The sequence below is a fragment of the Sander vitreus genome, chromosome 12 (genome assembly GCF_031162955.1).
Source record: "Sander vitreus isolate 19-12246 chromosome 12, sanVit1, whole genome shotgun sequence".
NCBI classification, from domain to species: Eukaryota; Metazoa; Chordata; class Actinopteri; order Perciformes; family Percidae; genus Sander; species Sander vitreus.
In genome coordinates, this window is record NC_135866.1 from 31,085,694 (window position 1) to 31,103,193 (window position 17,500).

Genomic DNA, 17,500 nt, shown 5'->3' on the forward strand with positions numbered 1-17,500 from the left:
GACACACACAGACACACACACATGCGCGCACACACAGACACAGCGACACACAGACAGACGCGCACACACACACACAGATGCACGCACACACGCACGCACAGACACACACACACACACACACACACAGACACACACACGGTTAGTTACACAAACTCCAACAACAGTATGCCATAATATCAGACTTTAATCAACCTTGTAAACAGAGTAAGATCCTTTTAGTTTAACAAGAAACAGCCCCAAAATCACCATCACCAAACCCACCAGACTCCATGTAAATAATCAGGACTTTTAGCGTGTATAGAGCCAGCATATTTCCACCAGACTCCGTGTAAATAATCAGGACTTTTAGCGTGTATAGAGCCAGCATATCTCCACCAGACTCCATGTAAATAATCAGGACTTTTAGCGTGTATAGAGCCAGCATATTTCCACCAGACTCCGTGTAAATAATCAGGACTTTTAGCGTGTATAGAGTCAGCATATCTCCACCAGACTCCATGTAAATAATCAGGACTTTTAGCGTGTATAGAGCCAGCATATTTCCACCAGACTCCGTGTAAATAATCAGGACTTTTAGCGTGTATAGAGCCAGCATATTTCCACCAGACTCCGTGTAAATAATCAGGACTTTTAGCGTGTATAGAGTCAGCATATCTCCACCAGACTCCATGTAAATAATCAGGACTTTTAGCGTGTATAGAGCCAGCATATCTCCACCAGACTCCATGTAAATAATCAGGACTTTTAGCGTGTATAGAGCCAGCATATCTCCACCAGACTCCATGTAAATAATCAGGACTTTTAGCGTGTATAGAGCCAGCATATTTCCACATGTAAATGGATGAATTAAGGGTTTATTTCAACCAAACCAGAGTGGTGATTGTTGGAACAGTGGAAAGATGAACCAAGACGGCTTTTCATAGTTTTATTTAGTTTCTGTCCACTTTGAATGAAGTGTGTTTTACGATGATAAAAGTCCTGATTATTTACATGGAGTCTGGGAACAAGTGAAACATTTTATGGTTGCAAAATATTAAAACATGTCTTAAACAGTGAGGACTTTCCATGCCCTGGCGGAGGGTTTGGACGGTGTGCGTGTTTTTCCGTTCTGTGTCTCTGAGAAAGGGTTTTTAAACCTCCTCAGGGGGCGAGACCCTCTCTACAGGACAGGACTCGCCCAGCAGCCATCTTTAGTTATTGTCTCCGGTGTTTCCTGGCAGAGAGCGCCGGAAAAACTGACTGGCTGTCAACACCAACCGACTGCCACATCCACAAAACTTACACACACACACACACACACACATATATATATATATAACTATACATCTGGGAATCTGTGTGTGTGTGTGTTCTTGTTTAACTATATTTGTGGGGTCCAAAAACCGGGAGTCCAGTATACTTGTGGGGTCCCGACAGCTTTGTGGGGCCAAAATGCTGGACCCCACAAGGTTAAAGGTCTGTTAAAGGGTTAAGACCTGGTTTTAGGATTAGGGTTAGAATGAGGTTCTGGTTAGGGTGAGGGTAAGGGTTAAGGTTAGGCATTTAGTGGTGATGGTTAAGGTTAGGGTAAGGGGCTAGGGAATGCATTATGTCAATGATGGGTCCCCACAAAGATAGTGAAACGCAAATGTGTGTGTTTGTGCATGTGTGGGTGGTTGTGTGTGTGTGTATGTATGCATGTGTGTGTGTATGTGTGTCTGTGTGTGTGTGTGTGTGTGTGTGTGTGTGTGTCTCTCTTTGTGTCTGTCTGTCTCTGTGTGTGTGTGTGTGTGTGTGTGTGTGTGTGTGTGTGCATGTGTCTGTGTGTCTCTTTGTGTCTGTCTCTGTGTGTGTGGTTGTGTGTGTTTCACAAAAAGACAAAAAAATGACAATTTCAAAAGAAGAAACAAAAAAACGTCAGAAACGGCACAAAAAGGACAAAATTTGGGAAAAGCGTAAAAAAAAAAAACATTGGAAAAAAAGCATAAAAAGCTGAAAAAATGACAAACGAAGCGACCAAAATGTCAATAATGTTGAAAAAAGAGCCTGTTTGCCACAGAGCTGCTCTGATTGGTTGCTGCTCAGGTGAACACGTCCAGGTAAGTAATGGAGGAACATGACTCCTTCCTTGGATAAGTAAAGGTCTCATCTTGCAGCTCTGGACTCTTCCATGTTCTTCCGTCTGTCGTGGCGGTCAGTCCGCCCCGTTCCGGTCGCCCTGTAATCCGCCGCTGCTGGCCAGGAATGTCAGGAATGCCGGGAATGCCGGCTGTGTAATGGAAATCTGCTCCACATTTCAAACAGATTCAGGCAGCGGCAGCCTGTTTAACACTCTCGTAATGCCTGTCCAGAGCTTTTTATTTCATTCTACAAGTGCAGGGAAAGGCCACAGGGGAGCAGACCATACAGGGCCTCACAGAAACCACCAGACCAGGACTCAGGCTGGCAGGAAAAGCTCCTTTGTCTGAGCAGGTTTCATGGAGCTCAGCCTGCTGAAACTTTTCATTTTGTTGAGGTAAATAACTCTGAGAAAACTCCAAAAAACCTGACAAAAAACTCTGTCACAAAGCAATCCTTCTCCTCTCTACTTTACAGAATGTGTCTCTCTCTCTCTCTCGCTCCCTCTCTTTCTCTGTCTCTCTCTCTCTCTCTTTCTCTGTCTCTCTCTCTCTCTCTCTCTCTCTTTCTCTGTCTCTCTCCCTCTCTGTTTGTCTGTGTGTCTCTCTCCCCCTCTCTCTCTCTTTCTCTGTCTCTCTCTCCCTCCCTCTCTCATCAGTCTCTCTCTCTCTCTGTGTCTCTCTCTCTCTCCCTCTCCCTCCCTCATCAGTCTCCCTCCCTCATCAGTCTCTCTCTCTCCCTCCCTCATCAGTCTCTCTCTCTCCCTCCCTCATCAGTCTCTCTCTCTCTCTCCCTCTCCCTCCCTCATCAGTCAGTCTCTCTCTCTCTCTCCCTCTCCCTCCCTCATCAGTCTCTCTCTCTCTCTCCCTCCCTCCCTCCTTCCCTCCCTCTCTCATCAGTCTCTCTCTCTCTCTCTCTCTCTCATCAGTCTCTCTCTCTCTCTCCCTCTCCCTCCCTCATCAGTCTCTCTCTCTCTCTCCCTCCCTCATCAGTCTCTCTCTCTCTCTCCCTCCCTCCCTCTCTCATCAGTCTCTCTCTCTCTCTCATCACATGTCTGGCTAGAAGACAGCTGAGAAGTCAAGATAGCCAAAATCACCATAAACATGGGTGCTTTATTTTGAAATTTGTTTTATTTTGTAAAGGCTGCACTGTGGCCTTCCTGTAGGTGATTACCTGCCTGGCTTGACACCGGCGCTTGCGGTGCGTTTCCAGCGTCATGACTCCCTAAAAGAACCAACTCTAATCTTTTCCTACCTTCCTCCCACAGCGAAGTCCGAGATGGCGTAGTAGTAGGACTTGAGGACCTTGGGGTCGTTGAAAACCTCGTCTCCGAACGTGTTGAGCCTGTTCAGGGTCACTCTGATGTCGGTGGCCGTCACCCAGTCCTGGAAACAGACACAACATGGACGCAACGTTATAGAAACAGACACAACATGGACGCTACGTTATAGAAACTGACACAACATGGACGCTACGTTATAGAAACTGACACAACATGGACGCTACGTTATAGAAACAGACAACATGAACACGTTATAGAAACAGACACAACATGGACGCTACGTTATAGAAACAGACACAACATGGACGCAACGTTATAGAAACAGACACAACATGGACGCTACGTTATATAAACAGACACAACATGGACGCAACGTTATAGAAACTGACACAACATGGACGCTACGTTATATAAACAGACACAACATGGACGCAACGTTATGGAAACAGACACAACATGGACGCAACGTTATAGAAACAGACAACATTGACGCAACGTTATAGAAACTGACACAACATGGACGCAACGTTATGGAAACAGACACAACATGGACGCAACGTTATAGAAACAGACACAACATGGACGCAACGTTATAGAAACTGACACAACATGGACGCTACGTTATAGAAACAGACAACATGGACGCTACGTTATGGAAACAGACACAACATGGACGCAACGTTATGGAAACAGACAACATGGACGCAACGTTATAGAAACTGACACAACATGGACGCAACGTTATGGAAACAGACAACATGGACGCTACATTATAGAAACAGACACAACATGGACGCTACGTTATGGAAACAGACAACATGGACGCTACGTTATGGAAACAGACAACATGGACGCAACGTTATAGAAACAGACACAACATGGACGCAACGTTATAGAAACTGACACAACATGGACGCTACGTTATAGAAACAGACACAACATGGACGCTACGTTATAGAAACAGACACAACATGGACGCTACGTTATGGAAACAGACACAACATGGACGCTACGTTATGGAAACAGACACAACATGGACGCAACGTTATAGAAACTGACACAACATGGACGCTACGTTATAGAAACAGACAACATGAACACGTTATAGAAACAGACACAACATGGACGCTACGTTATAGAAACAGACACAACATGGACGCAACGTAATAGAAACAGACAACATGGACGCAACGTTATAGAAACAGACAACATGGACGCTACGTTATAGAAACTGACACAACATGGACGCTACGTTATAGAAACAGACAACATGAACACGTTATAGAAACAGACACAACATGGACGCAACGTTATAGAAACAGACACAACATGGACGCAACGTTATAGAAACAGACAACATGGACGCTACGTTATAGAAACTGACACAACATGGACGCTACGTTATAGAAACAGACACAACATGGACGCTACGTTATAGAAACAGACACAACATGGACGCAACGTTATGGAAACAGACACAATAGGCATATGTTTATTTTTTTAAAAGTGCTGTAGAACAACTAGCAGGAGACACGTTATAATTGAGGTCATTTTGGAGACACTACCTTAATTAATGTTGTATTTAAGGGTGCTCCGATCAGGATTTTTGGGTGTGTTCACCGATCACCGATTGCTGGAAGCCGTATCGGTCGATACCGATCACCGTGTCTATTTATCATATATTACGGAGACCACCGATCAAACTATTGAAAGCCTGTATCGGCCGATGACGATCGGTGACCCTTAGTTGTTTTCGGTGTTGTTTGTAGACGGTCCTTAATCACCTGAACTAAACAGAGCTGGATTAACAACATTTACGCCTTTCTGTCACATCTCCAGCAGTCAGATTCCCTGTGTTCCCTCAGAAGGAGTCACTGCACATGGGGAGGCACGTGGAATGACATTTAGAGCCTGTTTAGAGGCTTAAACAGGCTTAAACCTGCCCTGTTTAAGCCTGTTGGGTGCTAACGCTAGCAGGAGGCTAACACGGTGTAGGCAGCACTGATTGGTTTAGTTCTTCTCTATTGACAGCTCTCCACATTTACACACAACACAAGAGCTACGGGGGGGAATGGACCAGAAGTCTCCTTTAAGTATGTATGTAAGGAGGGAAGAAAGTTGTGTGGCGTCTCTGTATGTTTAACATATATCTGAATCAGTATTGGGAAGAAAAACTAATGGTATTGGAACATGTCTAACGGAGACTAATCTTTGCAGCGCTGCACAGATGTGTGAGATATTCTGCAGAAATAGATGTGTTGAGTGTCTGAAAGCCTGGCTCAGGTTTGGTGAACAGGGAGGAGGTTACAGTTCTGTGGGAAACACGGAGAAAACCAGTGACTATAACTGTGACATTTTAGTTTAGAAATGGAATTTTTATTTCCTTGGCGTCAACGGTACGAGAGCCAGATGGAGAGAATGACTCAAGGACACCTGTTGTTGCAGCCTTCGCGGAGGAGGGCGACACAACGTTACCCAACATGCCGCTTGTGTGAAAAGGCTCATGGGAAAGTCAAGTCAAAAGTGAAGGCCAGAGATAACTTTGCTCCGTATCAGCAGGAAGTTTATCTGCCAGGAAGGTTTTTATTCTGCAGCTGGCAGAGGACAAACACAGAGTCTGAAGAAAGGCAGCGCTGGGAGAAGTATTCAGATCCTTTACTGCAGTAAAAGTACTCATACCACACTGTAAAAATACTCTGATACAAGTAAAAGTCCTGCATTGAAAATGTTACTTCAGTAAAAGTGTGTAAGCACACACACACACACACACACACACACACACACACACACACACACACACACACACACACGGTGGTGGTGTAGGAAATGGTCTGATCATGTCAGCTGACTTGTAGTCGTTATATTGTTGGTTAGTTTACTTTATAATCAAACATCAGATGTTACATGTGTTCTGTGAGCAGTAATCTTAATGTGTAAAGTAACTAGTAACTAAAGTAACTAGTAACTAAAGCTGGAACAGATGAATGTAGTGGAGTAACTAAAGTAACTAGTAACTAAAGTAACTAGTAACTAAAGCTGGAACAGATGAATGTAGCGGAGTAACTAAAGTAACTAGTAACTAAAGCTGGAACAGATGAATGTAGAGGAGTAACTAAAGTAACTAGTAACTAAAGTAACTAGTAACTAAAGCTGGAACAGATGAATGTAGTGGAGTAACTAAAGTAACGTAACTAAAGCTGGAACAGATGAATGTAGTGGAGTAACTAAAGCAACTAGTAACTAAAGCTGGAACAGATGAATGTAGCGGAGTAACTAAAGTAACTAGTAACCAAAGTAACTAGTAACCAAAGCTGAACAGATGAATGTAGTGGAGCAACTAAAGTAACTAGTAACTAAAGCTGGAACAGATGAATGTAGCGGAGTAACTAAAGTAACTAGTAACTAAAGTAACTAGTAACTAAAGCTGGAACAGATGAATGTAACGGAGTAACTAAAGTAACTAGTAACTAAAGCTGGAACAGATGAATGTAGCGGAGTAACTAAAGTAACTAGTAACTAAAGTAACTAGTAACTAAAGCTGGAACAGATGAATGTAGTGGAGTAACTAAAGTAACTAGTAACTAAAGCTGGAAGAGATGAATGTAGCGGAGTAACTAAAGTAACTAGTAACTAAAGCTGGAACAGATGAATGTAGCGGAGTAACTAAAGTACAAGTACCTCAACATTTGGACTGAAGTACAGTACTTGAACGATGGCTGTAACCCTATTACTTCAAACCTCTAATACTGACTGTTGATTTGTGTCTCTCCTACTGTCTACTTTATTCTCTTATATTGTCCATATTTAATGCTGTCTTTATTTTAACTGCTATAGTTTTTATATTACTATGTCTTGCACTACCACCATGACACACACTCTCATAGAGCACCTTACTTTTTATTGGTTAGTTTATTTTCTGTCCATCCATCCACCCATCTACCTATCCATCCATCCATCCATCCACCTACCTACCTACCTATCCATCCATCCATCCATCCATCCACCCACCCACTTACCTACCCACCCATCCATCCATCCACCCACCCACTTACCTACCCATCCATCCATCCATCCATCCACACACCTACCTACCCATCCATCCATCCATCCACCCATCCATCCACCTACCTACCTATCCATTCATCCATCCATCCATCCACCCACCCACCTATCCATCCATCCATCCACCCACCCACCTATCCATCCATCCATCCACCCACCTATCCATTCATCCATCCATCCATCCATCCATCCAGCCACCCACCCACCCACCTACCTACCTAGCCATCCACCCATCCATCCACCCATCCATCCATTCATCCATCCACCCACCCACCTACCTACCTATCCATTCATCCATCCATCCACCCACCTACCTACCTATCCATTCATCCATCCATCCACCTACCTACCTACCTAGCCATCCATCCATCCATCCATCCATCTACTGGAGTAAATACTTGCAATGAAAGCAAGTTTTGAGGGAAGAAATCTGCTCATAAAAGTGTCTCTGTCTCAGATAAACAATTTGAATAATGTAGGGAACATCAATCCTCCCACTCAGGAAGACTTCTGCCTCCTCCTGGGACTTTTGCACGCCGATGTTAAATCCTCGTCTAACTGCTGGGAATGTGAAACAGATTTCTCCTGTCAGCTGGGACTCAGAGCGAGCGGTTTCACCCCAGGGTTTTAAAACAGGAAGCTGACCTGTCAGAATACAGTGACCTCTTTTTGTCTCTGTCAAAGTAAAATCATGTTTTCAGTTCGGTTTGTCTGTCTGTTTTGCTGAAAAACTACTGGGCTGATTTTCATGAAACTTGGTGGAAGGGTAAAGCACGGGGAGAGGAAGAACCCATTACATTGTGGAGAGGGTTTGAATCACGGGGCAGAAACAGTGTTGGTGTATCGGTAGAAACCATAGACTGTAAATATTAATGGTCAGAGCGTGTGTGACGTCACCCATTGGTTGGTGGAGATCTGCTATGAGTCGTCGAGTTTACCGTTACGGGCGCAGTCAGTGTGGTTGAGGATGTGACGATTTTAGACGAGAGGGAGGACAGAGGGAGGAGAGGGGGAGGAGAGAGGGAGGAGAGAGGGAGGAGCCATAGACTGTTGGGCGGTATGTGACTGTGACGTTAGCTGAGAGTTGGCAACGCTGCTAACACTCTACGTTACGTTACACTCTCACTGGTAATCTGGATGCTACTGCTGCTGAAAGCTAGCCGACATAATTCAAGGTAAGATGTAGCTTCGCTAGGTTTTAAATATGTCTTTGTCCCATTCAGATATAAAGCAGGTTTAAGGAGTCTCCCCCTGCTGGACTTCAGATAGAAAGCAGGTTTAAGGAGTCTCCCCCTGCTGGACTTCAGATAGAAAGCAGGTTTAAGGAGTCTCCCCCTGCTGGAGTTCAGATAGAAAGCAGGTTTAAGGAGTCTCCCCCTGCTGGACTTCAGATAGAAAGCAGGTTTAAGGAGTCTCCCCCTGCTGGACTTCAGGTAGAAAGCAGGTTTAAGGAGTCTCCCCCTGCTGGACTTCAGATAGAAAGCAGGTTTAAGGAGTCTCCCCCTGCTGGACTTCAGATAGAAAGCAGGTTTAAGGAGTCTCCCCCTGCTGGAGTTCAGATAGAAAGCAGGTTTAAGGAGTCTCCCCCTGCTGGACTTCAGGTAGAAAGCAGGATTAAGGCACTTACGCATTTGCAGCACTTCGCCGAACCGGATGCGTTGTCCATTAATATTAACAGTCTCTGGTAGAAACATATTAAGACTATAAAAGACAACACCAGCCTCTTTCGCCATAGGGTCCGATAGCGCCGGTAAAATGAGACCTTACAGGTCACATGGCCTAGTGGAAACACAGCTCCAAACATCTGGTGAGTTCATGTTTTTCACGTGAAAAGCGGAGTCATGTATCTTTTGCCCAAAATTTGGTGCACTCATGCTGTTGGACTCTGTCCGGGTTGCGTTGGCAGAAAAGCTCAACAAGGTAGGCCTAACCCAGAGTTACTTCTTCCCACCAACATCTTCCAGCTGTTCCTGGAGGCGTTCCCAGGCCAGATGGGATATTAATCCCTAATCCCTCCCTCCTCCTCCCCCAACGTCTAGCTCGGGAGTCACTTCCTAGCTTGGAAAACCTCCAGGAGGCGTCCTAATCAGATGCTGAACTCCCTCCATCATCACCCAGCCCGGATGGGGTTTTTGTCTACATAAAAGACACGGAATCGCAAGAAATCACATCTATATTTCCATTGCTCCCGTTTTGTTCTTTAAGCCAGGGGTCTTCAATGTTTTTTAGGCCAAGGACCCCTTAACTAACAGAGAACGGAGCAGGGACCCCCTACTACATACGTTGCATATGGGGCGACAACAACGTGCAGGGCGGCCTGAAGCCTTTCTACGTACCTCTTTTTGCAGTACTAAGCTATTAAAATAGCCTAATAATTGTTGGCATGTTTTAATGTTAAACATACATGTGGCACAGTGAATCCTCAGCACACGTGTCAAACTCAAACACTTTGAGACTCAAACATCCCCACAGACCCGTGAGTTTGCCTATTCAGGCTGCTCATTTCTACGATGGCTTTGGAACTTTTTGGCTCACTTGTTCAGGGCTTTACGTGGACCAAACTAAGTGAGAAGACTATATGAGACATGCAATAATGGCGTTTTTCCATTACATGGTAGCTGCTCGCCTCGCCTCGCCTCACTGTGCGTCCGTTTTCCGTTGCAGACTTTAGTACCGCCTCAGCGTGGCTGGTCATCATAGCGGCGCCGCAGGAAACTGCCGTGACCTAACGCGACACCCAGAACGTGGAAGGTGTGTTGTTGCCAGAAGACACATTTAAAACTTTCAAATGAAGCTGGAGGCAGCAGAAATAAACACAGCTGGATAAACTGTTTAAGAATTTTTTACCTCATCATCAAACCAGATAAAGACTTGCACCCCCCCTGTGATCTTTGCCGCCCCCCTGAGGGGTCTCCGGACCCCAGGTTGGGAACCACTGGCCTAAGTGACTACCTTGCATATGGGCCAGTAAGCCCATCATCAGTGGGGATTTATATTTGCTAATAAAATGTTATTAAGTCAACATTTTGCAATCATTTGGAGGGCCCCCCCCCTGCATTGACTCTTGACTCTAATATCTTTTGAGGGGGAAAAATCTACCTTTTCTAAATATTGGGAAAGGGTGGGGGGGACATATCCTCCGCCTTTGTTGTGTTTGATTGCTAACGTTAGCTCAAAACGCCATTCCAGTGATAGCCTTTGTTGTGTTTGATCGCTAACGTTAGCTCAAAACGCCATTCCAGTGATGGCCTTTGTTGGGTTTGGGGGGGTGGGGGGGACATATCCTCCCCACCCCGAAATCTACACCTGTGTCTCCACATCAATTTCCATTCTATAGACCAGCCAACGAATGGAGGAAATAACAGCCCTTGATTAAAGCAAAGCAACTTGTAACAATGCTTGTTGACTACATGTACTGACTGACCGGTGAACTGCAGTAAAGTCAAAGTACAAAGTCCCATAAAATGGTTAAAATGTGCTTCAGTAAATATGTGTTCCCAGCCTGCGGCCTGCTGCAGCTCAGCTGGACGTTTGGGATTCCCAGAGGAGTTCCTAACGTCAGGAAGAAGAAAATACATCCGTGCACAGAGCTGCAGATGATTGATGGCAAACAAATGTTGTGTACAGTTTAAACAGTGTTGACTCAGCCGAGAACGTGCACGAGCTTCCTGCAGCTGCTGGACGCTCAAACGGACCATACGAGACGATTCTGCATGACTCAAAGAGAGAGAGAGAGTCGGGCGTTGGTGGAGGAAGCAGCTGTAGGAACGTTCTCAACAATGACCATCCTTCATTACAGCCCAATGTCTACGAGTAGAAGGAGAGACCTGCCAAAAACCATCAGACCAACTTCAGACAGCAGCTACAGGACACACTGCTACGTCATAGTTTAACCCTCCTGCTCCCCCCGCGACCCGACACCGGATAAGCGGACAAAGATGGATGGATGGATGGATAATAAAAAATAATAATAAACTTCTCTCATTACAAACAATAACAGAAGATGGAAATCCTTTCGAAAACGTTATAGCTATCTATGATTGTTTGGTTGCTAACGTTAGCTCAAAACGCCATTCCAGTGACAGCCTTTGTTGTGTCTGATTGCTAACGTTAGCTCAAAACACCATTCCAGTGACAGCCTTTGTGGTGTCTGATTGCTAACGTTAGCTCAAAACGCCATTCCAGTGACAGCCTTTGTCGTGTCTGATTGCTAACGTTAGCTCAAAACGCCATTCCAGTGACAGCCTTTGTGGTGTCTGATTGCTAACGTTAGCTCAAAACGCCATTCCAGTGACAGCCTTTGTGGTGTCTGATTGCTAACGTTAGCTCAAAACGCCATTCCAGTGACAGCCTTTGTTGTGTCTGATTGCTAACGTTAGCTCAAAACGCCAGTCCAGTGACAGCCTTTGTTGTGTCTGATTGCTAACGTTAGCTCAAAACGCCGTTCCAGTGACAGCCTTTGTTGTGTCTGATTGCTAACGTTAGCTCAAAACGCCATTCCAGTGACAGCCTTTGTTGTGTCTGATTGCTAACGTTAGCTCAAAACGCCGTTCCAGTGACAGCCTTTGTTGTGTCTGATTGCTAACGTTAGCTCAAAACACCAATCCAGTGACAGCCTTTGTTGTGTCTGATTGCTAATTTGTAGCCAGCAGTGAACCAACTTCGTTGTAGGTCCATTTTTATTGTAGTGACACTACAGAAGTCTCTCGTTAGCATCTTGGAGGCTACTTGTCGCAAAGTGACGCATGCGCGACTCACATCTGAACTCGACTCACATCGGGCAGTGACAGTACATCCAGATGTTGGGTCTGGGAACTCCCCATTGGCTGGGCTCAATCTGAGGGGCGGGATAAACGGTTGTCTTTCAGATTCCCTCTGCACCAATAGGATAGCTCTCCAACCAATCAGAGCAACGCTAGCTGATGGATTACACTTTAAACTGCGAACACATCTTCCTTTTTAAGAATGACTTCAGTGCCGTTGCAGGTGTAAAAGTGAACAATAGAACAACAAGCTAGAGCTACTCAAGACACGGTGGCTTCATCTGTTGTCAATAGCTAGGCTACTGCCGCTAAAGTGAATGGCGTTACACCTGAAAGAACATCGGCTACAACAACAACATAACATATGTTGCAGCCAGATTGCAGCACAGTGTTTCCATTTTAGCTCAATGTGAGTCTTTACTGAGTTTTACTGTCATTTAGGGCCACACTGGTGTCTCTCCTCTCCGTTGATCCATTCCACAGACAGTTCTTTTGTCAATAAAGTAAAATATAAATAACATTTGCCGACAATGCCGAGTGCAGCCCGTCTAGCAGCTGAGCAGACAGAGAGCAGAGAGGGCGACTCAGCAGTTCGCTAACTGTTGCTCTCTCTGCCGATATAAGCCGCTCTGTTTTAGGCTACCAAACGTGCACGCAACCGTGCCGTTTTATCAGGATAAAGCTATAAACAGAAGGAAACTCTGCTAGCTGCTGGGCTAACTTGCAATGGTAAACACTGCAGCGCGTTAAGCTAGTTAATGAGTCTACCTCAGCTGAGAACGGAGAAATGTCTTTGCCTTTCCTACCGTAATACACAGTAGGAAAGGCAATCAATGAATCCATGTCATTAGACGCAATGTGCACACGTGTGCAGGCCAACGAGCTCAGACCCGGGGTAGGCGTCACGTGACTGCGATATTGCAGTAATGTGGTAACCATCCCAGCCCTGCTTGTTATTATCAAGGGAGTACGCGTCTGTCAACAACACGTAGCTCCTATGGCGCCATTTTGATGCTACCAAGCCATCACCTCCCGTTAGCATCCCGTTAGCATCCCGTTAGCATCCCATTGACTGCCATTCATTCTGACGTCACTTTGACAGAGAATACCTTTACATCTGAAGCGTTTAAAGACTCTATTTGTCCGTTGTTTATTTCTAAAGAAACACGACAATGTATAAAAGGCTCCATTACCTTGTAGCTCACGTTATGGCTCCGTAGCAGACGTTTTTATAACAATAGGCTAACGATTGGGTCATAACCACGAGACTTCCTGTCTCATAGTAGAGGAGTTACCGTATAGTACAGGAGAAGCTCTCAGGCAGTTTGGACTTCCATCAGCTGTTTAAGTGTAATGACTAATGTTAACTATCATTTTAGTGATCAATAATGAGCCTGTGTCTATGTTATCTCCTTACATATACCTACGCTCTCCGTCTCTGCTAGATTGGGAATGATTGAGATTTCTCTTGGCACAGCTACCAGAAGACTTCCAACTTTCAGACAGGTTGCTCACGTCACATCTACGTCTTCAAGCTCAGTTGGAGGCTGCTCAGTAACGCTCAGCCATCACCGGGAAAGAGCTTCTAATGTCCTTCACTGGTCTCCGTCCAGAGACACGGGACCTGGTGGTCCAGTTTATATACAGTCTATGGCGATTATAGACCTATTAGTCTTCTTCCAGTTTTGTCTAAAGTCCTGGAGAAGATTGTCTACCTTGAGACCATCTTCTCCATTATCTGAGTCCTCTGTTATTTGGATTCAGGCACAACCATTCCACAGAATCTGGTACTTCATTATTTACCCGGAAATATCAACCAATCACTTGACAAGGGAAATGTAGTTGGTGCAGTATTTCTAGATCTAAAAAAGGCTTTTGATACAGTTAATCACAACACCAAGTTCAATCCATCCAAACAGTCCTTGTCCTGGTTTGAATCATATTTAAAAGGCCGTCAACAGTGTGTTATAATTAATAATGATATCCACCAGTTTTAGTACTTTTACTGCAGTAGAGGATCTGAATACTTCCTCCGCCTCTGTGAAAGTATTTATATTAATACAGACAGACACATAATCTCACAGAGACGTGACACAGATTTATTTTCCAGCGTCACGAGCCCTAACGAACTGTACGCAGCGCCAGAATAAAACGGAGTGATGGCTGGTTGTTAAGGTGGATGGCCGCTTGTTAAGGCGGTATGTCTCAGCTGCTGGTTATTTCCCACTCGGAGCCCGGAGAGATGACAGACAGCAGGAATGTCAGAGAGCGACAAACAGCCGTCTGACGCCTCCTAAAAAGAGAGTCGGCTTCGGTATAAATAGCTTTGTGCCGACAAGACAAATAAGGAAGTTTACAGCTGAGCTGCGGAGCTAAATCTGTTCATCTCCATCACTTCTGCTGTGTTACTAAATCTTGACTCACAGATAGGGAGGAACATCAGTGTTATAACAAAGATGCTCTAACTAAAAGAAAGCGCCTCACACGTTAGCAACTTAATACAAAAAAAGTGCCAAAAACGTCAGAAAAATCAACATAAATGTTGCATAGCAGCAAACGTTGAAAACAGCGACAAAACCGTCGAAAAGAAGCATCAAGAACATCGGCAAAAACGCCGGAAAAAAGCAACCAAACCCACGGGACACAGAGACAGGAAGTGACTGACTTTCTAGGCCGTCTCTGGTTGGACTTTTAGTTTGAAAGACAGTTTCCAGGATGATTTGTAATCCAAACACCAGATCTCAAAGGGACGTTATGTAAGAACTGAGATAATGTGCTCAGGCCTCCGAGGGATCATTATGTCAAAAAAAAGCAACAAAAATGTGGAAACAATAACCGATACATATAGAAAAAGGGTACAAAAATGTAGAAAAAATGCAACAAAATGTAGATAAACATCAAAAATTTAGAAAAAAGCATCAGAAATATAGAAAAAAACATCAAAAAATATAGAAAAAAGCATCACAAATGTAGAAAAAAAAGCATCAGAAATATAGAAAAAAAAGCATCAGAAATATAGAAAAAAGCATCAAAAATGTGGGGAAAATAACATATATATAGAAAAAAGGGACAAAAATGTGGAAAATCCAACAGATATATATAGAAAAAAGGGACAAAAATGTGGAAAAATGCAACAAAAATGTAGAAAAAAGCATCAAAAATGTAGAAAAAAGCATCAAAAATGTAGAAAAAAAGCATCAGAAATATAGAAAAAAGCATCAAAAAAGTGGGGAAATAACAGATATATATAGAAAAAGGGACAAAAATGTGGAAAAATGCAACAAAATGTAGAAAAAAGCATCAAAAATGTAGAAAAAAGCATCAAAAATGTAGAAAAAAGCATCAGAAAAATAGAAAAAAACATCAGAAATATAGAAAAAAGCATCAAAAAAGTGGGGAAATAACAGATATATATAGAAAAAGGGACAAAAATGTAGAAAAGCAACAAAATGTAGAAAAAAGCATCAAAAATGTAGAAAAAAGCATCAGAAATATAGAAAAAAACATCAGAAAAATAGAAAAAAGCATCAAAAAAGTGGGGAAATAACAGATATATATAGAAAAAGGGACAAAAATGTAGAAAAAGCGACAAACATGTAGAAAAAGCATCAGCGGCTCCTTTCTTTGTGTTGTAACAAAGATGCTGTAAACTAAAAGCAGCTTCACACAAAACTAAGAGCCAGAAAATCAACAAAAATGTTACGTAGCGGCGAAAAATGAAAAGAATGCCTCTAAACCGGGGGCGCACACTCGTTTACACTAAGGGACACTCTGGACTTGGAGTTCGACACATGTGGTCCAAACTGTGGGAAACACCGGGGGGGGGGGGGGACTAAATGTTCTGCAGACCGGGAACGGAGGAACAAATGTTACGCAACAAACTGAACGGAAAGACGAATGAAAACAGATTCTTAAGTTATTCTGCAACAACCGCAGAGAGTGAAGAAAGAGAGAGGGGGAGGAAAGAGGAGAGAGGGGGAGGAAAGAGAGAGGGGGAGGAAAGAGAGAGGGGGAGGAAAGAGGAGAGAGAGTGAAGAAAGAGAGAGGGGGAGGAAAGAGGAGAGAGGGTGAGGAAAGAGAGAGGGGGGAGGAAAGAGGAGAGAGAGTGAAGAAAGAGAGAGGGGGGAGGAAAGAGGAGAGAGGGGGGAGGAAAGAGGAGAGAGGGGGAGGAAAGAGGAGAGAGAGTGACGAAAGAGAGAGGGGGAGGAAAGAGGAGAGAGGGGGAGGAGAGAGGGGGAGGAAAGAGGAGAGAGAGTGACGAAAGAGAGAGGGGGAGGAAAGAGGAGAGAGTGAAGAAAGAGAGAGGGGGAGGAAAGAGGAGAGAGAGTGAAGAAAGAGAGAGGGGGGAGGAAAGAGGAGAGAGAGTGAAGAAAGAGAGAGGGGGAGGAAAGAGGAGAGAGAGTGAAGAAAGAGAGAGGGGGAGGAAAGAGGAGAGAGAGTGAAGAAAGAGAGAGGGAGGAAAGAGGAGAGAGAGGGAGGAAAGAGGAGAGAGAGTGAAGAGAGAGAGAGGGGGAGGAAAGAGGAGAGAGAGTGAAGAAAGAGAGAGGGGGGAGGAGAGAGGAGAGAGAGTGAAAGAGAGAGAGAGGAGAGGGAGGAGAGAGGAGAGAGAGTGAAGAAAGAGAGAGGGGGAGGAAAGAGGAGAGAGAGTGAAGAAAGAGAGAGAGGGGAGAGGAAAGAGGAGAGAGAGTGAAGAAAGAGAGAGGGAGGGAGGAGAGAGAGAGAGAGGGAGGAGAAAGAGAGAGGGGAGAGGAAAGAGAGAGAGAGTGAAGAAAGAGAGAGGGGGAGGAAAGAGGAGAGAGAGTGAAGAAAGAGAGAGGGGGGAGGAAAGAGGAGAGAGAGTGACGAAAGAGAGAGGGGGAGGAAAGAGGAGAGAGAGTGACGAAAGAGAGAGGGGGAGGAAAGAGGAGAGAGGGGGAGGAAAGAGGAGAGAGAGTGAAGAAAGAGAGAGGGGGAGGAAAGAGGAGAGAGGGGAAAGAGAGGAGAGAGGGGGAGGAAAGAGGAGAGAGAGGAGAGAGAGAGGGGAGAGGAAAGAGAGGAGAGAGGGGGAGGAGAGAGAGGGAGGAGAGAGGAGAGAGGGGGAGGAGAGAGGAGAGAGAGTGAAGAAAGAGAGAGGGGGAGGAGAGAGGAGAGAGAGTGAAGAAAGAGAGAGGGGGGAGGAAAGAGGAGAGAGGAGAGAGAGGGGAGGAGAGAGGAGAGAGAGTGAAGAAAGAGGAGAGAGAGGACGAAGGAGAGGGAGGGAGAGAGGAGAGAGAGGAGAGAGAGGGAGGAAAGAGGGAGAGGGAGGGAGGAAAGAAGG

General features: G+C 44.8%; 1 protein-coding gene across 1 annotated transcript in view; it reads right to left on the minus strand.

Moving 5' to 3' along the window:
* The window catches only part of lamc1 (laminin, gamma 1), a 93,584-nt gene that overhangs the window by 37,477 nt on the left and 38,607 nt on the right, over positions 1-17,500 (minus strand). The window contains exon 3 of the mRNA XM_078265174.1: positions 3,352-3,482. Coding sequence (XP_078121300.1) covers positions 3,352-3,482 — 131 coding nt within the window. The remainder of the gene's footprint in view (positions 1-3,351; positions 3,483-17,500) is intronic.